The sequence below is a fragment of the Aquarana catesbeiana genome, linkage group LG01, assembly GCF_042186555.1.
Source record: "Aquarana catesbeiana isolate 2022-GZ linkage group LG01, ASM4218655v1, whole genome shotgun sequence".
NCBI classification, from domain to species: domain Eukaryota; kingdom Metazoa; phylum Chordata; class Amphibia; order Anura; family Ranidae; genus Aquarana; species Aquarana catesbeiana.
The window spans coordinates 792,642,686-792,668,253 of NC_133324.1; the positions used below are offsets into that span (position 1 = coordinate 792,642,686).

Consider the following 25,568-nt stretch of genomic DNA (forward strand, 5'->3'; position numbering starts at 1 on the left):
TTAGAAGTGTATTGCAAGCATTTTATATGTGTGTTCAAGCTTTTGGTGGTTTTGTTTTAGCGAATAGAAAGCACTAAGGGGAGCAGATTTGTGTTGGAAAGCTGCTGTTTGGCTGAAAAACGCACGACAAAACGCTTGTAAAACACTCATGTCACACATTTTCAAGCATTTCTGTTGAAGTCTGTGGGGCCAAACACTCCAGTCTACTAAAAAAAGAAACTCGTGTACTTTTGTGAGCGACAGATGTTTTGCTACAGATGACAGAATGCTTATATGCGAACAGGGGTCATTGAAATGAATGGGATTTTGCTTGTGGAGCTGCAAGCTACAAAATGCTTAGGTGTGGATGGGGCCTTAAAGAGGCAATCCTTTCAACAGATTTCTCTTTACTGTGTATGAAGGACCTGTCTGCATGGGGTTTGTATAGCCTTCTCATGTTTTTATGAAGCCAGGAAGCCTATTAGTATACACTACATTTAGAAACTACAAAAAGTGGTGGAGACATATCCCAAAGAGTCCTCTGCCATGAAGTCAAACTCCTTTTGCTGTTTTGTCTGTACTGTACAATTAATGATAAATCATGGAATGTGAGGCAATCTTGTACATTGCTGTATCAGATGGGCAGCCTTTGGAATTCAGATGCAGAGATCTCATCATTAGAAAGATTGAGGAGGATAAGTTCCTGGCATATGACCCTTTAACACTTAATTCCACTGAACACTGAATGGTGCAAGTTGGTATTTGAAGATTCTGTAGACAGGTGCAGTCTAACTAGTTTAAGTGGAAAGCAGCATGTGTGTAATAGGGATTGTTCGGAAGACTAGAGCTCTGTGGAAAGACCCGTATTCTGCTATAGGCGATAAAGTACCACCTAGTACACCTGTCACAAAGCAGTGCTGCATGTTGTTTTCTACAGGTTCTCTTCTTCTATCACAGGAATTGGTCTTTTAGGGCAGACTGTGTTTTTCTACTGATTGGAGTTAATCTTTGGGTGAATGAACTAAAAAGAGAAATTATTCTTTTTGACTTGAGCAAACTCTAGACCCAGTGGACTCTAGTAGACAACCACTCTGGGTGGTGATGGTAAAATCATCCGAAACTTTGGAAAGAAAAAAATCTCAATTTGAAATGCTGAAATACCTTTTTACCAAAAGACTGGAAAGAGAATGCAATAAAATAAACATGCTATATTTTTTCTTCATTACAGGCTGGTATCCAGATCAGTTTAGCAGACTTGTCTTTAACAAATGAAGCATATACAAGATGGCACACTTTGATGCCCTGCCGACACATATCTCATCAAAAGGCTCTCCCTAAAAAGTCAGTATTAGAGGCCAGAGAGACACAGGCTGCTACAGTGAATATGGTAAGATGTGACTACTGACATACATTTATACTACAAAGAATTCTTCAGCCAAGTGTGCACCACGTTGTACCAGGTCTTGTTTTGGTTAACCAGAAAAGCCTATGTGCCTCTCTGATTTACTTTCACTCTATTTCTGGGGCCTGATTTCCTTGACCATAATTAAGCCTCGCCTATCTGCCTGCACCCATGTCTAATAAAAGTGGCCTCCAGGCAAACCTTTACTTTGCTCATACTAGGCAACGTAACAAACTCACTTTAAAGGAGACGCAATATGCTTTCTGGATTTACCTTCCCCTGACGTGGTTCCATGGCCCGCCATATGGAAGAAGGCAAGACACTGCCTTCCTACCCCCTACAGTACAGCATTTGTAAATGAGGATAAAATCACTGGGCCTAAGTTGCATGAGAAGGGAGAGGAGTGCAAAGCCTTATGTCAGTTTCTTTTAACAGTTTCAGAAAGTCAAAAGAAGTGTTTGGTGGCTCTGGGAGCAGATTGGGTACTCACTGTGACCCACAGTTTGTTTAGTGTGCTACTCAGGCTCGATCACTATGGGGAGTAGCGTGGGTGATGCTGCAACCACTGCAGGAGTGCCAGCAAGGGATGGAGCTAGTCCAAGCTCCTGCAGTCACTAGAAGGAGAGGAAAGATCCCTGGTGCTGCACATCCACGGAATCCTATGGTGGTATATGAGACACAACCTCAGCCTGGGCTTCCACCAGGCCACACCCCCAACGTGTTTCACTCCAACCCCCGGAGCGTATTCATGGGTATTTCCATGACTAAGCTCTGGGGAGCAGAGTGAAACATGTTGGGGCGTGGCCTGGGGGGTGCCGAGGCTGAAATTGTCTCTCTCATACCACCATAGGACTCTGTACCAGGGATTATTCCTCTCTTCTAGCAGATTGTGGTGGCAAGGGAAAGGGTGACAGATTTGCTTTATTGAATACAATGCTAAAAATGCAAGTCTGTTTTTTTTTTTTTTTTAACATACACAAGGGGATTGTTATCTTGATTTGATCCAGTTTCAGAGGTGAGCTCTGCCATAGGAAATTGCACATCACCTAACCAGCTCCTGCAATTACAACACATTCTATTCCATTCAAGCCACAACCCCCCCCCCCCATACTTGGTTCAAGAAACTGTACATGATCTGAATGTCAGCACAGAGGGCACTGGACGTTTAATCTACAGCACTACTTTTGCTCTGAAACTGTCCTGCACTATACAGTGGGAAAAATAATTATTTGATCCCCTGTAGATTTTGTAAGTTTGCCCACTTACAAAGAAATGAAGGGTCTATAATTTTTATCATGAGTGTATTTTAAATGATAGAGACAGAATATCAACCAAAAATCCAGAAAAAACACACAATACAAATGTTATAAATTGAGTTGCAGTTCAGAGAGTAATATAAGTATTTGATCCCCAAGCGAAACATGACTTAGTACTTGGCGGAGAAACCGTTGTTGGCAAGCACCAAGGTAAAATGTTTTTTGTAGTTGGTGACCAGGTTTGCACAAATCTCAGGAGGGATTTTGGTCCAATTTTTTTTTACAGATCTTCTCTAAATCCTTAGGGTTTGTCCCTTGGCAACTAGAAGTTTCAGCTCCCTCCATAAATTTTCTATAGGATTAAGGTCTGGAGATGGCTAGGCCACTCCATGACCTTAATGTGCTTCTTTTTGCCTTGGCGGTATGTTTTGGATCATTGTCCTGCTGAAAGACCCTTTCATGACCCATCTTCAGTGTTCTGGCTGAAAGAAGAAGGTTCTCATTCAAGATTTTACAATACACTGCCTCATCCATTGGCCCCTCAATGAGGCAAAGTCAGTCTGTACCTTTTAGCAGAGAAATAGAGCCAAAGCATCATGTTTCCACCTCCGTGCTTGACTGTAGGTATGGTCTTCTTAGGATCATAGTCAGCATTTTTCTTCCTCCAAACACTGCGAGTCCCCCTCCTCAAGTAGGCACATGTACAGTCATGCCAATGAACATCTAAATGATTCAGAGAAGGATTGGGAGAAAATGCTGTGGGCAGATGAGTCCAAAATTTAGCTCTTTGGCATTAACTCGACTCAGTGTTTGGATGAAGAAAAATGCTGACTATGACTCTAAGAACACCATCCCTACAGTCTAGCACGGAGGTGAAAACATGATGCTTTGGGACTGTTTCTCTGCTAAAGGTACAGGCTGACTTTGCTGCATTGAGGGGTCCATGTATTGTAAAATCTGGAATGAGAACCTTCTTCCCTCCAGCATGACAATAACCCAAAACATACCACCAAGGCAACAAAGGAGTGGCTCAAGAAGAAGCACATTAGGGTCATGAAGTGGCCTAGCCAGTCTCCAGACAATATTCCCATATAAAATTTATGGAGGGAGCTGAAACTTGGAGTTGCCAAGAGACAGCCAGGAAACCTTAAGGATTTAACCACTTCCCTACCACACATAGTCAAATGACGTCCTTGACTTTGTACGGTGATATCTGAATGATGCCTGCAGCTAGAGGCATCATTCAGATATCATTATTTCCAGCTGGCGATTCTGTGCACCATAAGAACGATCATAGCGGCAGTTCCGCCGCTTAATCGTTCTTATAGGCAACAGGAGGGGACTCCCCCTCCCACCCGCCATCCGGTGCTTCTCTGGTCTCTCCCGTGCCATCAGGGGCCCGGAGAAAGAATCAGCCGGCGCCGGATGACTATGTTAGAGATTTCCGGTGACAAGAGGGTCACCAGTCATCTCTATGACCGTCGGAGGCCCAGGCGCAATGTTATGACGTCACGCCCGGGTTCCCGGATGTCAACAAATCCACGATCGCGGCTGTCAGCATGAGATCGATTAATTTTTTTTCACCAATCTCATGCTTTCCATCCTGGAGGAGAGATGTGGGGTCTTATTGACCCCGCATCTCTCCATAAAGAGGACCTGTCACATAGATTCCTATTACAAGGGATGCTTACATTCCCTGTCATAGGAATAAAAGTGATCAAAAAAATAAAAATGTAAAAAAAAAGTGTAGAAAATAAAAAAAAAATTAATTAAATAATAATAAAAAAAAATTTAAAATGCCCCTGTCAACGATAGCTTGCGCTCAGAAGCAAACGCACATGCAAGTCCCGCCCACATATGTAAACGCTGTTCAAACCACACATGTGAGGTATCGCCGCGTGCGTTAGAGCATGTGCAACAATTCTAGCACTAGACCTCCTCTGTAACTCTAAACTGGTAACCTGTAAAAATTTTCAAAGCGTCGCCTATGGAGATTTTTAAGTACCGAAGTTTGGCGCCATTCCATGAGTGTACGCAATTTTGAAGCATGACATATTAGGTATCTATTTACTCGGCGTAACATCTTTCACATTATACAAAAAAAAATGGGCTAACTTTACTGTTTTGTTATTTTTTAATTCATGAAACCGTTTTTTCTTTCCAAAAAAAGGCATTTGAAAAATGATTGCGCAAATACCGTGTGAGATAAAAAGTTGCAATGACCGCCATTTTCTTCCCCAGGATGTCTGCTAAAAAAAATATATATATATAATGTTTGGGGGTTCTGAGTAATTTTCTAGCAAAAAAATGATGATTTTTACATGTAGGAGAGAAGTGCCAGAATAGGCCCGATATGGAAGTGGTTTTTAAAGAAGATCTGTAAAGAAAAGTGGACCAAAATCCCTCCTGAGATGTGTGCAAACCTGGTCAGTAACTACAAGAAACGTCTGACCTCTGTGCTTAACAACAAAGGTTTCTCCACCAAGTACTAAGTCATGTTTTGCTTGGGGGATCAAATACTTATTTTACTCACGGAACGGCAACTCAATTTATAGCATTTGTTTTATGTGTTTTTTTTCTGGACTCTTGGTTGATATTCTGTCTCTATCATTTAAAATACACCTATAATAAAATTGATAGACCCTTAATTTCTTTGTAAGCGGGCAAACTTTCAACATCTGCAGGGGATCAAATAATTATTTTCCCCACTGTATGTATTCTCTCATTCAGCCCCGCAAGCTGAACAAGAGAAATCTAGCAATACCCCCATCCACTGTACCCCAAACAGTAGTGTCATCTGATTGAATACAGAGCCTTGCTCTATGTATGGCCAGCTTTGTTTAGGGAGGGGGGGTGTAAATAAGCTGTTGGCCATAAAGTTTTCACCTGCTTGAATGCATTTTCCCTTAATAGAGATCAAACAAGAATGTCTGTTCTATTTGTGGATCGGTGTTCTCTTTTGGTAGCGGGGAGAACCATTTCCTGAAAGCTAATGTATGAACATCATGATTAACTTCTGTTAACTTTTTTTTTTTTTTATCTATTTTCTTGTAACCAGAAGTATTTTTTATGTTTTTTTTTCTTAAATTGTTGCAAAGTGCTTTGGCACTGTGTAGCGGTATGTTTTCTTCTCCTTTACCGCAAAGGGCAGATAACAGTCCAGTCACACTCAGATATCCGTGATCGCCAGCTGTTGGCTCATAGCCCTGTTCAGTTTTATAATGGATACTAGTAACAGATGGGATACAGCAAATGTAAAATGCATGTGAACTACATATTCATATAAACACTATGTGCATGTTAATGTTTAAAATTGAGCCACTGCAGAGAACTAGACTAGATCCTCGTCCTCAGATGTGACAGATGTTTGAAAGGTAAGGGAAACTTCACATAGGGATCCAAATAGAAATGAAAATATGATAAAGGCTTTTACTTTATTCCCTGCTATTGGAAAATATTTTTCTATTTCTGTCTGTGTATTCAATGAGGAGATCTCCCCCCACTTCCTGTTCTCTCTGATAACCATCAGATATATGAGTGGGGAGATTCAAAAGGTTCCGACTCTTTTTGATTTACTAACCTAAACTAACAAAAAAAAAATGTTTGACTGGAGTTTCAGTTTAAGTAATGACTAGTTCTGCAAAAGAAAGAGATGGAGATAGAACATCTGATAAAAAGACATTATAATAACATTCTACTTTATGAAAGTAGCTAAAATTGGGTTGCGATGGTCAACTATTGTATTGTAATTAGAATAATAATTATTCCTTTTTCTTTCTGATCTGTCGCACCAGACTGGTTCTTTATAATCTCAGTAATATGTAAATCTTTTTTTCCTTGCTTTGCATGAAATGAGCATTTTTCAAGGATCAGAAATCCCTTTGTGTCTTTAACTTTTCAGCCTCCCAGAAGAGAACAAGTGACTCCTGTCTCCTTACATCTGCCTTTGAAGAAGGAGTGTAAAAGTATAGCCTGACATCTGAAAGTAGCTAGTTTTATTTTCAGAGGTTGTATACTGTTTCATTCCTGCTACAATGGCTGATACAAGATGACAGAAGTCAAACAGAACTTCAATTAAAGATTAGTGAGCTGTAGTTAAAATTGCTCTATCTCCCTGTCTGATTTCCCTTTCTTGATCAGCTGCTGACAGACTTTATCTCCCGTTTTATTGCAGGATGCTGTGTCAGCATTGCTTGTCAGGACATCTGCGGAGCTGGAAGCGGTGAAGCGTGAATTAGCCCAGGTAGAAGCAGATGAGGAGGATCAGGAGCAGACATGTTTGGGAGAGGAATGGTAAGTCATCAATGTTCGGGCACATTTCATAGGCCATCTGTAAAACAGCATATGCTGTTTGAATTTTTCCGTGCCTTCCCAGAACACTGAAAGTCCACAACTTGCACAGTGGTTTAAGTGCCTGAAGTACAGTAAAGGGGAATGTGTACTGATATTGTTTTCATTATTTATTGTGGTCAGTACTAAAAATAATACAGAATACTGCCGAAGAATATGTTGTATTTTTAATGTGTTGTCAGTGGGTGGAGCTCTAAACACGTTTTCCAGGCTGTTCTGATCTCCTCCTTTGTTGACAAAATCTTAATGTTTACAAAGCCTAACGTGTACTTCCACCTTTGCAGCCAATTTTGGAAAACCCTTCAATCCGTTGATGTGTTCCCATTCACATACCATCAATAAATAAATAAAAAAAATATTCTTACCATTCTAGTTGGCATCTTGAATTATTTAGAATAACTTGCTCACCAGTACACTATAGGGACAGATGGTTTAAAAGTGCATCAATGTGAAATCTACTGCACAAGCCTTAAGAAATTTAACTCTTTATTAGGACAGACAGAGTTCACATTTATTATTATTATTATTATTATTATTATTATTATTATACAGGATTTATATAGCGCCAACAGTTTACATAGCGCTTTACAACTTGAGGGTAGACAGTACAAATACAATACACTTTAATACAGTACAAATCAGAGGGCCCTGCTCCTTAGCGCTTACAATCTAAGAGGGAAGGTCAAGAGATACAAGAGGTAATAACTGTGGGTGATGTACATTTAGTTTACAACTAATCATGAAGATCTGCCAATGCAAAGCAGACAAATGTAATTATAATAGCAAACAATTTCCAAGCCTGCTCCTTAATATAACATTTTTTGCTATGTAATTGGGAACTGAAAAAAGTGTAAATACACTTAAAAAATTCCACCTGAAGTTTACACACACCCTCTTCCCCTCCTAAGAGTTCCCAATACAAAGTCTCAATTAGAGACATGGTGTCACGAAAGGCTTCTTCTCTGCTCCCTCTTTGAAAAAAAACATACTGCTCTGGGAATCTTGTACAATGGATGCTTCCTTTTTGTGTGTGTGTGTGTGTGTGTGTGTGTGTATGTGTATATATATATATATATATATATATATATATATATATATATTTATTTATTTATTACTCAATGCTCTAACACCAGCTAGCCAGATAGTCTTTGGGCAGATGCAAGTGTGCAGGAGTCTCCCATGTTTATTTCAGGATCTACTCCTAAAAGAAGCTGCAGAACGGTTTTTATTGCTTTTTTTATTTATTTTACATTCCCATAGAGTTTATATTACATTCCCATAGACTTTCTCGAGTGCTATTTTGTATCAACAGTTACTTCAAATAGATTACAACTTGGATAATATGATCACTCCAGTCAAGCAAAGCATAAACTCTAGATTTGAAATCTTGCTTTGCTTGGCTAAAGTGAGCTGTGGTAGCTTTATTTACAGTGTACTGCATATGTATGCTTATATAAGATGTAGATATCTGTGTGTGCTTGTGTGTATGTATATACATTCCTACCGAGGCCTGTACATACAGTGCCTTGCAAAAGTATTTACCCCCTTGGCATTTTTCGTGTTTTGTTGCCTCACAACCTGGAATTAACATGGATTGTTTGAGGATTTGCATCATTTAATTTACAGAACATGCCCACAACTTTGAAGATGTTTTTTTTTTATTATTATTGTGAAGCAAACAACAAATAAGACAAAATAACAGAAAAAGTCAATGTGCATAACTATTCACCCCCCTAAAGTCAATACTTTGTAGAGCCACCTTTTACCGCTCCAAGTCGCTTGGGATAAGTCTCTATGAGCTTGCCACATCTTACCACTGGGATTTTTGCCCATTCCTTCTTGCAAAACTGCTCCAGCTCCTTCAAGTTGGATGGTTTGCGCTTGTGAACAGCAATCTACGTCTGACCACAGATTTTCTATTGCATTGAAGTCTGGGCTTTGACTAGGCCATTCCAACACATTTACATGTTTTCCCTAAACCACTCAAGTGTTGCTTTAGCAGTGTGTTTGGGGTCATTGTCCTGCTGGAAGGTGAACCTCCGTCCTAGCCTCAAATCACACAAAGGGTGGTACAGGATTTGCTCAAGAATATCCCTGTATTTAGCACCATCCATCGTTCCCTCAACCCTGGCCAGTTTCCCAGTAACAACTGCTGTAAAACATCCCCACAGCATGACGCTGCCACCACCATGTTTCACTGTGGGGATGGTGTTCTTTGGGTGATGTGATGTGTTGGGTTTGTGCCAGACTTAGCGTTTTCTTTGATGTCCAAAAAGTTCAATTTTAGTCTCATCAGACCATGCCATTTTGTTTTTTGCTGAAAGTATTAGCTTTCTTCTGGCCACTCTGCCATAAAGCCCAACTCTATGGAGCATACAGCTTATTGTCGTCCTATGTACAGATACTCCAGTCTCTGCTGTGGAACCCTGCAGCTCCTCCAGGGTTACCTAGGTCTTTGTGCTGCCTCTCTGATTAATGCCCTCCTTGCCTGGTCCGTGAGTTTTGCTGTTGTGCCATGTTCTTTCCATTTGGTTGTGATAGATTTGATGGTGCTCCTAGGGATCATCAAAGATATTTTTTTTATAACCTAACCCTGTACTTCTCAACAACATTGTCCCTTACTTGTTTGGAGAGTTCCTTGGTCTTCATGACAGTATTTGGTTAGTGGTGCCTCTTGCTTAGGTGTTGCAGCCTCTGGGGCCTTTCAAAAAGGTGTATATATGTAATGACAGATCATGTGACACTTAGATTGCACACAGGTGGACATCATTTCACTAATTATGTGACTTCTGAAGGTAACTGGTTGCACCAGAGCTTTTAATGCGCTTCATAACAAAGGGGGCGAATACATACGCACATGCCAATTGTCAATTTTTCATTTCTGAAAAATAGTTTTATGTATATATTTTTCTAATTTTACTTCACCAACTTAGACTATTGTGTTCTGATCCATCACATGTCATTCAGATTAAAAAAACATTGAAGTAAAGGCTGTAATGTAACAAAATAGGTAAAAAGCTAAGGGGGTGAATACTTTTGCAAGGCACTGTACCCTCTGCACCCTCATTAATTCCTACAAAGCATTTTCAGTTTCTTTTTTTACAACTTTTCCTAATTCATATCCTGCATTACTATTAGTCAACATTGCCCACAAGTACAGGGAATGAAGCAGCTTCCCCACCAATCTTTTATTCACCTTGACTAACTTTGCCTTGTGTTGGGTTGGGGTATATGGATGTTTAAAAATGTATTGACAGCTTGTTGGTGTTTCATTTTTCATGACTAATTACCATTAATCCATTAACACAATACTAAGTGCTTGGGAAAAGTAGCACATTATTTCTCCCTATGTACCAGTGAAGGTTTGTATTATATCAGAACACTATAGCTTAATAATAATGGCTGATTGGGAGACCTGTGTGCATGTTTGAAATTTTACCCCGGTTTAACTTGGTAGATATTTGTTTCGCTTTTCACCTTACAGTGCCTTGAAAAAGTATTCATACCCCTTGAAATTTTCCACATTTTGTCATGTTACAACCAAAAACGTAAATGTATTTTATTGGGATTTTATGTTATAGACCAACACAAAGTGGCACATAATTGTGAAGTGGAAGGAAATTGATAAATAGTTTTTAAAATTTTTTACAAATATCTGAAAAGTGTGGCGTGCATTTGTATTCAGCCTCCCTGAGTCAATACTTTGTAGAACCACCTTTCGCTGCAATTACAGCTGCAATTCTTTTTAGGTATGTCTCTACCAGCTTTGCACATCTAGAGAGTTACATTTTTGCCCATTCTTCTTTGCAAGATAGCTCAAACTCTGTCTTTTGAAGACTCTAACAGGTTTTCTTCTAAAATTGCCCTGTATTTGGCTCCATCCATCTTCCTATTAACTCTAACCAGCTACCCTGTCCTTGCTGAAGGTGTGTTCAGCGTGGTATGCAGTGTTTTCTGCCACACATAGCATTTTGCTTTTAAGCCAAAAAGTTAAATTTTGGTCTCATCTGACCAGAGCACCTTCTTGTACATGTTCGCTGTGTCCCCCACATGGCTTCTCACAAACAAGACTTCTTATGGCTTTATTTCAACAATGGTTTTCTTCTTGCCACTCTTCCATAAAGGCCAAATTTGTGGAGTGCACGACTAATAGTTGTCCTGTGGACAGATTCTCCCACCTGAGCTGTGGATCTCTGCAGCTCCACCAGAGTTACCATGGGCCTCTTGGCTGCTTTTCTTCTTACTGCTCTCCTTGCCCGGCCTGTCAGTTTAGGTGTACGGCCATGTCTTGGTAGGTTTACAGTTGTGCCATACTCTTTCCATTTTTGGATGATGGACTGAACAGTGCTCCGTGAGATGTTCAAAGCTTGGGGATATTTATTTATAACCTAACCATGCTTTAAATTTCTCCACAACTTATCCCTGACCTGTCTGGTGTGTTCCTTGGCCATTATGATGCTGTTTGTTCACTAAGGTTCTATAACAATCCTCTGAGGGTTTCACAGAACAGCTGTATTTATACTGAGATTAAATTAGACACAGGTAGACTCTATTTACTAATTATGTGACTTCTGAAGGCAATCGGTTCCACTAGTTTTTAGTTAGGGGTATCAGAGAAAAGGGGGTTAAATACAAATGCACGCCACTTTTTTCAGATATTTATTTGTAAAAAATTTGGAAAACCACTCATCATGTTCCTTCCACTTCTCAATTATGTGCAACTTTGTGTTGGTCTATCACATAAAATCACAATAAAATACTTTTACGTTTTTGGCTTTAACGTAAGAAAATTTGGAAATTCAAGGGGTATGAATACTAATTCAAGGCACTGTAGCTCAGGCAACGTCCCCATTTCAGAGGCAGGTTTAAATTCAGAATATGGTTTATGATATACATTTCTAGAGGCAGTGATGATGAACAAAGTTCAGTAAGAAATGGGAATGACTCAGAAATAATCTAGTAGTTTATCTGATACCAGCAATCTGGTCTGGTCTATGTGTTGCTAAACTTTACACATTGAGTACAAGCTCATTTTGTTTTACAGTTGGCTTGCTGAATAAACGCAGTTAATTTTCTGATTATTCAACAATTTTGCCTTATTCTATAATCTTGGCCTTAGGTTGGAACTACAGGGAGAAGAGGCATCTGATGCTATTGATGAACCTGGGCCCACAGAACACATGAATGAGTATTACTCTTCCCCATTGCAATTATCTACTGACCCAGAAGAGCCCCAAACAGAATCTTACGATGGAACAAACAGCTGGGATTCTACCTCTACTCCACTTCCTGCTGCTGAACTGCCAACACTGGTAAATGGCATCATAGTCTGCATATATATGTCTGTGCCTGCTTTCTTTGGTGAATGTAAATCCCCCAAATTAGGTAGTAACTGTAAAATATGATATCCAACACACATATTCCCTTATAGAAGCCCCCCTCTCCATACCCAATGCTTTTTACTTTACCACTATTTGTAGGTGAAAGCCACTCCAACTCTAGTGCAAAAAGAGATGATACTGGTCTGTTCAATAAAGATGACTGCTTTTTCTTATTTTTCCATCCTTGGTTTTTCGTAAAATAGTCCCCCTCTTTGCTGCATGAAAAAGCAGGGCAACGCTATGGCAAGATCTTCCATATAAAGCTGTATGAAGTAAATGTACAGGGTATGCAGCTATGGGGCATAAATATTAACAGGTCAATGAACGAGAGATATAGAGGTTAGATATTAGTTATTATACACATTCAAGCAATGTTTTTAAATATGTTCAAGCACCTCATGTGCCTTTTAACCGGTTTACACAAGACTGCCTTTTGGTTGATTTATTGTTCTCTATTCTCTTGTATGTTCTCAAATGGAACTTTTTTTGGCTGTATTTCTAATGTTCGCTATAACTAATGTATGCATTGCACATTGTGCACTAAATATCCTCAAGCAATACCGAAGGTACTGATAAATGTCTGTTGTGAAATAGAGGTGCACTTGAGTGATTAAAGGAACATTTTATGTGATGTTGGTTCGTGGGCTGGAGATGTTTGCTACTTTTTGTGACTGAAAGCTAGTAGCAATGGTTGTGTGGCCAGCTTAATAGAACCAATTCCCTATTTACTCAGTTATTCTGCACGCCAGTCCTACCTTTTCCTAATTATGTACATTTATTACCAATATCTTCTGAAACTCTGTATACTTATTCTCCTTAGCTGTCTCCATGTTTATAACAGGGATTCTGAAGGATGGAAGTGTTTTTTTTTTGTTTGTTTTTTTTTTTTTTAAATAACAAACATGTCATACTGTATTTAACTGCAATGATTTTGTGTGGAGCAGCCCTGGTTCTCTTCTTTTTGATTCCCCCGCCGGCGGTCTTGGCTTCTCCCCCCTGTCAAGTGCCCCCAATAGCAATCCTCTTGTTATGGGGGGCACTAGAGCAGGATCGCTCTTGAGCCACACTCCTGTGAATGGACATTGTCCACACCCACACACAGCACGGCTCAGCCCTGCCCCTGCTTTCTCCTCATTGGCTCACTGGCTGTGAATGACAGCAGCAGTAGCCAATGATTCCTGCTTTGTGAGCCAATGAGGAGAGAGAGATCCAGGAGCGCTGCTGCTCTCATGCACATCGCTGAATGGAGATGGGGCTCAGGTAAGTACAGTATAAGGGGGGCAGCTGCACCCAGAAGGTTTTTTTACCGTAAAGGAGAAGTACAGTCAAAGCTTGTTTGGCTCTACATCTCCTGGGGATCACAGGAGTGCAGTTTGTTCTGCACTCTTGTGACCCGTTTTCAGCAGACAGCAGGCTAAAGCCTGCTGTCGACTGACGTCACAGAGCCGGTCAAGGCGCGGGCAAGATCATGACAATGAAGTTGGGATCCATCCACATGCCTGGACCAGCACCTGGCACAGCCTCTCAAAGAGTCGCTAAGAGCCTGAGCCGGCCGCTCCCGCCCCCTCTGCAGCCCAGCACTCCAGTGAGCACGGAAGGGGCGCAGAGCAGAAAGTGGTGACTGGTTGACACCAGCCCGCTGCTCAGGGAGCCCCGAGAGCTGAACGATCTGCAGTGTTTGATCGATTGGTTCTCAGTGTTAGAGCCGGCGGGGGACAGATGCAGAATCGGACCGATGCTGCATCCACCAAGGTAAGTATGATTCAGGGAAAAAAAAACGACCCCATTCTTCTCTTTTAATGCATAGAATGCATTAACGTAAAATACTCTTGCCTTTAGAACCACTTTAAATCATATGAAGTATAAAACTCATTTTACCTATGTGTGTATCCTTCAAGGAGGTACAAGTATGACTTTGTGAGGATGAATCTGCTGTATATTGCTAAGCATGGTATTTTAAGTTATTGTTCCTTGTTGCATTTTTTTTTTTACATGGTTATCTTCTAAAGTCTTATGGTAATACGAAGTGAACGATTCATCACATATACAGTACTGGCTTTAACAGCAGCAAAAAAATTTAAAACATTTGGAGGAGGCTTAAAGCAATAGCAGGATTTTTTTTTTTTTTTTAAACTTTCCTATTTTTATTGAAGTTGTGTATCGTAGACAGAAGATAATTAAGTACAACATTTCAAGAAGAAAAAAAATATTTAAAAAAATAAAAATGAGAATAAGGTAGCATAGGCATCAGGAAAACCATACACAATGGATAACAATGTCCAAAGGAGGTTTCCATAAGGCCGGCTGTGTTAACGGGTAATTTTTGAGTTGGGAATACATACTTGAATAGATTTTTTTTTAAACTAGAGTTTAGCTTCACTTTAAATATGTCAATGTTACCTTTCCTGTTTGTTCCTGAACTTAAGGTCGACAAAGAGACAAATACGGAAGAAACCGTTCATGAAAATATTTCAGTGCGACCAAAGGACAGAAGTAGTCTTAGCGGAAGACAGCGACCATTTGTTAGAAACAGTATGATCGTACGGTCACAGACGTTCTCCCCAGGAGAGAAGAACCAGTATATTTGTAGGGTAAGTGGTCTTATTATACGGACGTTCACCTACAAAAAAGATGCATGTTTACCTATTTAAAACCTAGGAAAAAGTGAGTTTGCCACAGTCAAAACAGAAAAGGGGCAACTCCCCTTATATTCTGACATTCTGTATAAATGTATGAATAGTATAGGGGCAACGCTAAATCTCTTTGACTGTGTCCAGCCAAATATAAAGAAGTGTATACAACACTAATATATAATTGAGTAAAAATGATATGCCTACATTATTAAAAGATTAATAATTATCATAATAAGTTATTACATAAGATGTGTGTACTCATAAATGCATATACAGATACCCAAATAAGCTGCTAAATTTTCTAAAAGAAACCCAGACTCTCTGTGACCCTAAAACAACTGATATAAATAAATGTGCAAACCAATAAAGATATATATAAAAAGAAAGTCCAACATAAAGTATTCCAAGTCCCAAGTGCACACTTGCATAAGAGTCAAAAAAGGACATTCCACAGACGAGGTGAAGATATTATTGCAAAAAGTGAACCGATCACATAACAGCCTTTCTTAATGCGGTGAAATCCACATGACAAAGCGAATCCAACACATACCAGAACATCATGACCTTCCGGTACAAAGCAGTCATAACAAGCATAGGAAATTAATCAGCCAACAAAGCTCTTCCCAGTCCCCACGTGTTCCTCCTGTATGGCCCCATCCCACAGCAGTAATATACATGTAAACATAGGGAAAGAAATTCAAATTCAATAGTGTAAATCCAGCAACATAATTTATTTTAAAAAAACAACTGGTTAAAAACCACTTATGTGATAAAAAGTACAGTAGTGTGTATATCTGTATACAAAGGAAACCCTTTTAAGCGCTAATGTACTTTGTATACAGATAAGCAAGATCACTGGAGTAGTGGTGTCTACTTTAGTGATTTTCAGTTTGCTGGGGCATCATTCAGGTATGGTATATACATAGTGGGAGATTTACTAAAACTGGTGCACACAGAATCTGGTGCAGCTGTACATCAAAACCAATCAGCTTCTAGGTTTCAATGTCAAAGGTTAATTGATCAAGCTGAAGATGGAAGCTGATTGCTTACTATCTACAGCTGCACTACATTCTGTGTGCACACAGTAACCACCAATCAGCTTCTAGGTTCTATTGTCAAAGGTTAATTAAACGAGCTGTAGTTAAAGCTGATTGGTTACTATGCACAGCTGCACCAGATTTTGCGTGCACCAGTTTCAGTAAATCTCCCCCACAGTTACATTTGTCCAAACTGGACCAGTGTGAATAGGTATAAAATATTTCAAACTGGAACCCTTCTTTAATGAGACAGAAAAGGCACAGTTCTGTAAATATCTGGATTTACATAACATTAATAAAATACTAAATGGGTGAAAGAACATTTGTGCATTTAATTTACCATGTTCTGTGCTCATGGAACTTGACCTCTTTCAAAATGACCATCAGATAAATGGAGAATAGAATTATATCCTGTTCATTTACACTTGGCACATTTTCTAGATCACTAGAGGTCACTGTGCATCCTGTATATTCTATATAATTTTCATGGTTAAATCTGGTTTCTCCATTATTTATGCTTCCGATATCAAATATCACCAGATAATCTCAGGCCATCTTGGCCTTTCATCCAGTCCTACGCAGAGACATCGTTTAGAAATCCTCATTTGCTCTTTTCTTGTGTAAGCTGACCCTAGTGTCTTTAAGTCTTGCATTAAAAGTTGAATTCTTGCCAAAAACGACATTATCTCTACCTGAATGAAGCCACACCCTTCGCTTGAAGTGGCGATATTAACCCTGTAGGGTGATTTTTTTTTTTCCCTTCTCACCTGGAAGTGAATTTTAGATGGGCAGAAAATAAATCTGTATTTTCTGTATGCATTTGCTGGTGTATCACTGCCACAATTCCAAAATCACATTAACCACTTGAGCCCCGGAAGATTTGGCTGCTCAATGACCAGTCCATTTTTTGCAATACGGCACTGCTTCGATTTAATTGACAATTGCGCGGTCGTGCGACGCTGTACCTCTTTTGGTGGTATTTGATCGCCTCTGCGGTTTTTATTTTTTGCTCTATAAACAAAAGAGGAGCGACAATTTTGAAAAAAACACAATATCTTTTAATTTTTGCTGTAATAAATATCCCACATTTTTTATCAAAAAAACAAATTTTTTCCTCAGTTTAGGCCGATATGTATTCTTCTACATATTTTTGGTATAAAAAAAAAAATCGCAATAAGCGTATATTGATTGGTTTACGCAAAAGTTATAGCGTCTACAAAATAGGGGATAGATTTATGGCATTTTTATTATTTTTTTTTTTTTTTTACTAGTAATGGCGGCAATTTTTATCGGGACTGCGATATTGCGGCGGACAGATCGGACATTTTTGGGGCCATTGAGAATTATACAGCGATCAGTGCTATAAAAATGCACTGATTACTGTATAAATGTCACTGGCAGGGAAGGGGTTAACACTAGGGGGCGATCAAGGGGTTAACTGTGTTCCCTCACTGTGTTCTAACTGTAGGGGGGATGGGACTGTCTATGAGGAGAGAGAGATCGGTGTTCATACATAGCCGGGCACTCGCATCACCCCCTGGCACACGCCCCTAGTGGCCAAAAGGCGAAGCGAAGCAAGGTAATGTTGTTGCGCCCAGCCGTGCCATTCTGCCACAGTAAAACTGCTCTGGCTGGTCATCAAGTGGTTAATGTGTATCTAGAGTGTGATGAAATGTAGGACTAGACTATACAGTGCATTTGCTACAAGCAAGAGGGTAACTTGGGGAGAGCAAAAGGGGCAGCTGTTCAGAGCGTAGAGAAGATAGGGGGGAAAGCAGGAGGGTCAAAAGCGGTACTTAAAACTTATTTTGTATAGTTTAAAACAGGATATCAAAAGTTTGTGGCTATAAAGTGATATAGAGTTCTCGCTCATGCCTTAAAATCCTGCAGAACCCAAACTTAAATTTCTGCAGTATCCTCCACCTCAGGCACCAAATTACACACTACGGCAGGCATTGCAGCTACATTCAGGTCCTACAATGCCAATCTGTACAATTTAAATTTGCCCATGGAGGGTACCCAGCTGGACCATAGATTTGACTGATATAAAAACCTACCTGTCATCCATTAATATGCCTGCCTTGACTACGGATAAATAAATATCCCCTGCACAGCCAATTTCAGCTGGAGAACTTTTACGACCAGTCTCCTGAACAGCCTCACTTCTTATTACAAGACCCTTTTGCCTCATTTGTTCCCTTATTTCCTCGAGGCATTTATTGCAATACTAGATGACCACCCTAAACTGTCTGACTCATTGCGGGCCCAGATATCAGTAATTCTTAAACCTGGCAAGGACCCCTCTTAATGTGCCAGCTATCAGCCATTATCTTTACTGACTTGTGACCTGCAACTTTTTTCCAAAATAATAGCAAATAGATTCAGCCTGATTATTCAACTCATAGCTGAAGACCATAGATGAAACCAGACCAAGTTGGTTTCATCCCTGCAAGGGAGGCGTGGGACAATACCATTCATAGAATTAATATAATCAAGGCTAGAATCTTGTCCATCCCCATGCTTATGATTGGACTTTCATGCATTGTACACTGCCCCATATTGGAGTACCAGAACCCATACTTACCTGGATAAAAGCCTTATAATACTCAGGGACTGTCCAGATTATTGGGACCAAATGTGCCACATTTCATTTCACCTCTAATCTTCATGTTAACCCATGAACCTTTCCTGCAACATCTTAGGTCTAACCCTGATATCTCTGACCTTTCAGTTCGAGGATACCACCATAGGTAGCAGCTTATGCTGATGACCAGCTATTTTATATTGCTAATCTGATACATTTTCTCCTATCACTCCTAGAAGAACTCCACATATATGGTACATTATCCAACTTTAAGGTAAACCTAAAGAAATTCCAAGCTTTGACCGTGTTATTAGAGGAAAACACCATGAGGAACCTCCAGCCTAGTTTCCGATTTTTTTGGGCATCACAATCTATCAAATACCCGAACATGCATATCTCCGCAGACCCTTCCCTGTTATTTAAACTGAATTACCTCCTGCTTTCCTACACACCGAGGAGAGACCTAGAATCCTGGATTAACAATACGTTTTCATAAATTGGGGGGTGAAATGTCTTCCAAATGAACATAGTGTCATGGCTACTCTTATTCCAAACATTACCGATCCATGTTCCATGTGCTTTTTTCCAGAATCCATCAAGTTTGTCTGGTGAGGTAGGGCACCCCACCTAGGCCAGGATGTTCTGACTAGGCTAAAGATGAGGAATTTAGTGGGATTACCAGACCCAGCATATTATTACATTGTAGTCCATATGGCAAGGAGGATCGACTGGTGCAGACTCAGTGATTACAATTCATGGGTCCAGTTTGAATAGGATTGCTCCCCTGTTCCATTGTCAGGACTCCCATGGGCAGAAAAACAATTAACCAGATTTCTGAACAAACATTCATTAACCACTTGCCGACCAGCCGCCTTAGTTGTACTGCGGCAACATGGCTCGGCTGCGCGAATCTCCATCATGTTACGTCGGTAACATATTCAGCCACTAGGGGGTACATGGTCGCGATCACCGCCGGGCTCCCGTGATTGCTCGGGGCACACCGAGAACCGGGATCTGTGTGTGAGGGGAGAACAGACAGTCTGTTCATACAGAGTATGAACAGTGATCTGTCATCTCCCCTGCACAGTCCTTTCCCCCCTTCAGTTAGAACACACAATAGGGAACACATAGGGATACCCCTTGATCGCCCCCTGGTGATTAACGCCTTCACTGCCAGTGACATTTTTACAGTAATCAATGCATTTTTATTGCACTGATCACTGTAAAAATGCCAATGGTCCCAAAAATGTGTCAAAATTGTCCAACATATCCGCCATAATGTCGTAGTCCCGATAAAAATCGCAGATCACTGCCATTACTAGTAAAAAAAAAAAAAAAAAAAAAAGAATAATAAAAATGCCATAAAACTATCCCCTATTTTGTAGATGCTATAACTTTTGCAATCGATATATGCTTATTTTTTTTTTACCAAATATGTATAGAAGAATACATATCGGCCTAAACTGAGGAAAAAAATGTTTTTTTATATATATTTTTGGGGGATGTTTATCATAGCAAAAAGTAAAAAATATTGCATTTTTTTTCAAAATTGTCGCTCTTTTTTTTTTGTCTATAGCGCAAAAAATAAAAAACGCAGAGGTGATCAAATACCACCAAAAGAGAGCTCTATTAGTGGGGAAAAAAAGGACGTCAATTTTGTTTGGGTGCAACGTCGCACGACCGCGCATTTGTCAGTTAAAGTGACGCTTTGCCGAATCACAAAAAGTGCTCTGGTCAGGAAGGGGATAAAATCTTCCGAGGCTGAACCAGTTAATTGGCCCAACACTCCAGGAAGTTGAATGGTTCTTCTCATTAATTAATGTCAGGAGTTTCCCTTCTCCCTTGACACCCATCATTGGCCAGCCAGAGTTCCTCCCAGGCCAGAGTGACCCAATATTCTATTCCTAGATTGAACAAGGGGTAGGTAACGCTTCATACTTCATATCCTTACCCCACTGGGCCACGCTCTTTGCAGTCTCCGCAACTTATGGTGTCCCGACACTAGGCACTTAGTGCCAGTGTTTCGTCAGATTCGTCGACCTGTCAGAATTTGTAACGGAAGTGACGTTCCGTCGCCACCATCTTGCTACACCCCACACTCGTCCACAGTAAGGATACACTTAGAAGGGGCAACTTGTTACACCCAACAGAGTTTTGCATTTCGCATGTATTTTTAACAGTAAATGGAGCTTATAAGGTGAAATACAGTATTTAGAAATCCGACTGACTATTTACATGTTGAATTTTAAAAGCAGTTAAAAATTCTGACGGGTCGCCAAATCCTGATGAAACGCCATCATTAACTTTTGCACTTTCTGCATTCTCTCCCAAAACCTCACAGGGGACTTGACACCTTTTGGGTTAATCTGCCAAGAAGATGGAGACATGAGGCACTCCTTGCCCTCTTCATACCAAATAGTAATGAATGCAATCTTAAGAGGTGACCCTAGGTTCCTCATCACCTGGGAAAATTACTTGCAGTGTTCCTTTACCGAGAACTAAAAAGACAGAATCCTTGTTTTTTTGTTTTTCTGCAATAAATCTCAGGAAATCTACAAGGTCATTGCCAGCTGGTATAGGACTCAACTGACCTTAGTTAAATTCTTTCCACAGCAAAAACCTAATTGTTGGCTTTGTGGTACCCATCAGGGCTCCCTTCTCCATGTTTTTTGGGCCTGCCTTCTGCTCTTACCTTTTTGGAACCAGGTTACTAAAATAATAAAGCAAACCACAGGATTCTCCCTGTCCGATGACCCCACTGTCTGCCTTCACCATCTCATGCCCTTGTTCTGTTAGATATAAGAAATCCTTGCTAATTCAGAAATTAGATGCACCCTTTTTATCATTTTCTTTTTATATAACTGACATATTTTTTACAGTTGAATCGAAGTGATAGTGACAGCTCAACTCTTGGAAAGAAGTCCCCTTTTGTTAGGAATGCAACAGAACGACGCAGTCTGCGAGTAAAGAGGGTATGTATCAGGTTATTTTATAAGCAACAGACATATACAAGTATGTGGCTGTATGAAATAATTGTTCCTAGAATATCTGCTGATGTAAACTCTTTCATGATTAATTGTAAATTGCAAACATAATAAATGTAACCTAAATACAATGTGACAGTGTAATGACACCCCAAGGCTTATTTTAAGCCAGTGTGTATCATTTGTAAGAGTGTGTAAAATTAATGTAAAGTGCAATTATGTAAAGGCGTCGCACCTTTTTCAGCATTCCAACCCCCCACCCCCCTTTATTTATTTTTTTGTTAATAAAAGCTCCACCAAAAAACAGTCCTTTAATATATAGGTAATTTGTCAGTAATGTTTTTTTTTTTTTTTTTTTTTAACCTTTACATTTCTAAGGTCCTCTTCCAATTTTTGGCTTCTTCCACTTCTTGGGCAGATAGAACTTTGTGCTGAATTCTGGTCTAAGGCAGGCCATACATGGGTCGAATTTCTAAGAATTTTTGTTCGTATTTCGCACCATTAGTGGGCTGCAGCAACAGCTGATTTTCATGCTGCAATCAAATTTGAGTAATCGAACACGTTGGAAATTTTTTGAAAAATGAACGATTTTCTAATCAATGATGGGAGAATTGTGCAAGAAATGTAATTGAAAAAAGAAATTTACATGTGCAAGAAAAGAAGATTCCCAGCCACAAAAATTATTTTCTGTAGCAACATGAGGTGAAATTGAAGGCTTGGTTGGCCGAATTTCAAAATCAATGGTGGCACCATCGGATCACAAAACGCATGCATTTTCTGATTTTCAAAAGAAAATTCTTTCGAAATTCGACCATGTATGGCCAGCCTTATGGACTTCAGCAGAATATGTTCTGAGACACTGACCTACAGGACAAACAGATACAATGACAAATGTATTTCGCAACTGTTCTAGAATATTATTATTTTGCTGTTTTTATTGCAATTTATGTTTATGCAAAAAACATAAAATGATAGCAGGCACAAAGAAATAAACAACAATCTACAAAACCTACATAGAATTTTATAAAAGGCAATTTTAAGATTGTCACAACAAAGGGGAAACAAAACCTTTGCATTGTCCTCTGTTTAGGCCACTTGAAAGAGTTAGTGTATTTTCACTTACATGTTCCAATTCACAAAGCATAACATTAAAAAAAAAAAAATGCCTTGTTTAGATGCTCTTTTCTGGAAACTGCAGCACTAAAAAAAAAAAAAAAAAATACTATTTAGGCCGGCCATAGACAGTTCGAATCTCGTCCGGTTCCTGCTGATTCGAACCATGTATGAGCAGGCTGAATGTACCAAGTTGATCCATCGATAAACTTGAGTACAACTAGCCTGCCGGATTTTACTTGCAATTGCCACTAATGGCTGGTATAGCCACTAGCAATAATTACTGTCTTCTCCCAGCAGGGACGGCTTCCCCTGCTGGGAGAATACAATGGCTTTGCGGGAGGCATTCCCCTATCGACACTGTCTGTGTTGATGAGGAAATCAACCTGTGCTTGCAGGAAAACGGAAAATTGTATACTCACCTTTCCGTAATTTTCCTTTCCTGTCATATCTTCATGGCAGCATACACTTTGGGTTGTGACTCCGCCCCTCACAACCTGAATGGACCACATAGCTATAAGTTGTAAAGATGGCCCCCACCCCAGTATTCTCCGTATATATCACCTTAGACGGGTGGGAGATTGTATGCTGCCATGAAGATACGACAGGAAAGGAAAATTACGGAAAGGTGAGTATACAATTTTCCGTTTTCCTGTCGCATCATGGCAGCATACACTTTGGGGAGTAACTCGCAAAGACTGGGTGGGAATTCAAACTAAGTTTATTAACAAAGAATAGACGAATTGGCCTGGATAACGGATCTTCAGAAATCCACTGTGGATAAGCAGGTGGAATCCACCTTGTAATGGGACATAAAGGTGTTCCTGGAAGACCAGGTGGCCACTCTGCAAATTGTCTCCGTCCGCCGAGACTCTACAATATGCCACCCAGGAGGTTGCCACTGCCCTGGTGGAGTGTGCCCTTAAGCCCTCAGGTACTTGATGACTACTCATTGAATAGGCCTTTTTGATGGTCTTCACCAGCCATGACGCAATGGTGCGTGAGGATGCTGCTTGACCTCTCCTGAATCCATGCGGAATGATTAGGAGACTTTCCATTTTTCTGATGGATCTGGTAGCTGAGAGATACTCCAGGACATTACCCTTGACATCCAGTGGGTGAGGATCGCCCTGTTCCGTACTGAGTGCTGGAAGGTGGATACCTTGGGGATGAACCGGTCCGAAGGTCTTAAGACCAATCTGTCTGGGAATACAACCAGATATGGATCACTGACCATTAAAGCTTGCATCTCTGACACCCTCTTAGCCGATGTTATGGCTATCAGGAATGATATTTTCAGCGTCAGATCCCATAAGGATATGTTCTCATTAGGAAAGAAGGGCTCCTTAGATAGGGCTTCCAGTACGACTGAGAGATCCCAGACTGGGAAGGAAAGTTTCCTAGGAGGCCTCAACTTCAGACAGGCCCCTCTGGAACTGGACCACAAGGGGATCTTGTGCCCATCTGATTCCTGTCAAGGTGGACAGGGCCGAGACCTGCACCTTTAGGGTACTTGATCTGAGACCTTTCTCTAGCCTAGTTGAAGGAACTCCAGGACTTGTGACCCTGATGGTGAGGATGAGTCCCAACCTTGCTGTTGAGCGAAGGCGATAAACTTCTCCCAGACTCGCCTGTACATGTTATTCTTAGTAGGCCTCCTGGCCTGGAGTAGGGTATCCACCACCCTCTGGGAACAGCCTTGCTCTAGGTACCTAGCCCTTTCAGTCTCCAGGCCATCAAATGTAGCTTCTCCGGGTTCGGGTGAAGAAGATGGCCCTGGGAGAGTAGGTCCGATGACAACGGAAGAGGCAGGGGATCTGCCGTATTCAGCTGCATCAGGGTGGTAAACCATGGCCTCCTCGGCCAGAAGGGAATCACTGCCACCACCAGCACCGATGACTCCTTGAGTCTCAGGAGAAACCTCGTTATGAGTGGAGTTGGAGGGAAGATGTATCCTAGACGAAAATTCCAGGGGTGCAGAAGACAATCCGTCCCCTCCGCCGAAGGGAATGGTATCCTCGATAGGAATCTCCGGCATTTCGCATTCTCCGGGGTTGCGGCCAGGTCTATCTCTGGTGGACCCCAAGTCTGGGATATGAGGGAGTAGGCCTGTGGGTTCAGGGACCACTCGTGGTTGGAGGTGAAATTCCTGCTCAGCGAGTCGGCCAACACGTTCTGGACTCCCGATACATAAACTGCCCTTAAACTCGATAGGTTCAGTTGTGCCCATTCTAGAACAGGACGGACCTCCTGCATCATGGACCTGCTTCTGTTGCCCCCCTGCCTGTTGATATAGGCAACCGCAACTTTGTTGTCCATCCTCAAAAGAATGTGCTTCTCCCTCAAGAAGGGGCTGAAGGACAGGAGGGCCTGAAATGCTGCTCTCATCTCCAACACATTTGACACTTAATCCCGTGTCCTGAATGGTCAGCGGCCTTGAGCTGCGTAGTCCTGATAGTGGGCTCCCCACCCTTGCAGACTGGCATCTGAGGTCACCGTCTCCTGGTAAGGAGTGATTATGTGTTTGCACCTTCCCAAGTTGCGAGACCGTGTCCACCACAGCAATGATTGCTTCGCTTCCTGAGAGATGTAAATCGACTGGGACATTGAGATACCGTTCCACTGGCGCAGAGAGGAAATTTGGAAAGGTCTCGAGTTCCATTGCGCCCACTGGACCATCGGAATGGTGGATGCTAAGGAGCCCAGGATACTGAGGCATGCTCTGGCCAGTAGTCTCTTGGCCGAGATAGCCTTCTTCACCTTCTGGATCAGAGGAGGAATCTTCTCCCTTGGAAGCTCTACTGTGTTTTCTCTCGTGTCTAGTTCGGCCCCCAAGAAGACCATTCTCT

General features: G+C 40.9%; 1 protein-coding gene across 1 annotated transcript in view; it reads left to right on the top strand.

Moving 5' to 3' along the window:
• The window catches only part of WWC2 (WW and C2 domain containing 2), a 203,050-nt gene that overhangs the window by 143,217 nt on the left and 34,265 nt on the right, over positions 1-25,568 (top strand). Inside the window, exons 15-19 of the mRNA XM_073606900.1 lie at positions 1,208-1,366; positions 6,812-6,930; positions 12,107-12,299; positions 14,795-14,959; positions 21,502-21,594. Of these exons, the coding sequence (XP_073463001.1) occupies positions 1,208-1,366; positions 6,812-6,930; positions 12,107-12,299; positions 14,795-14,959; positions 21,502-21,594 (729 nt within the window). The remainder of the gene's footprint in view (positions 1-1,207; positions 1,367-6,811; positions 6,931-12,106; positions 12,300-14,794; positions 14,960-21,501; positions 21,595-25,568) is intronic.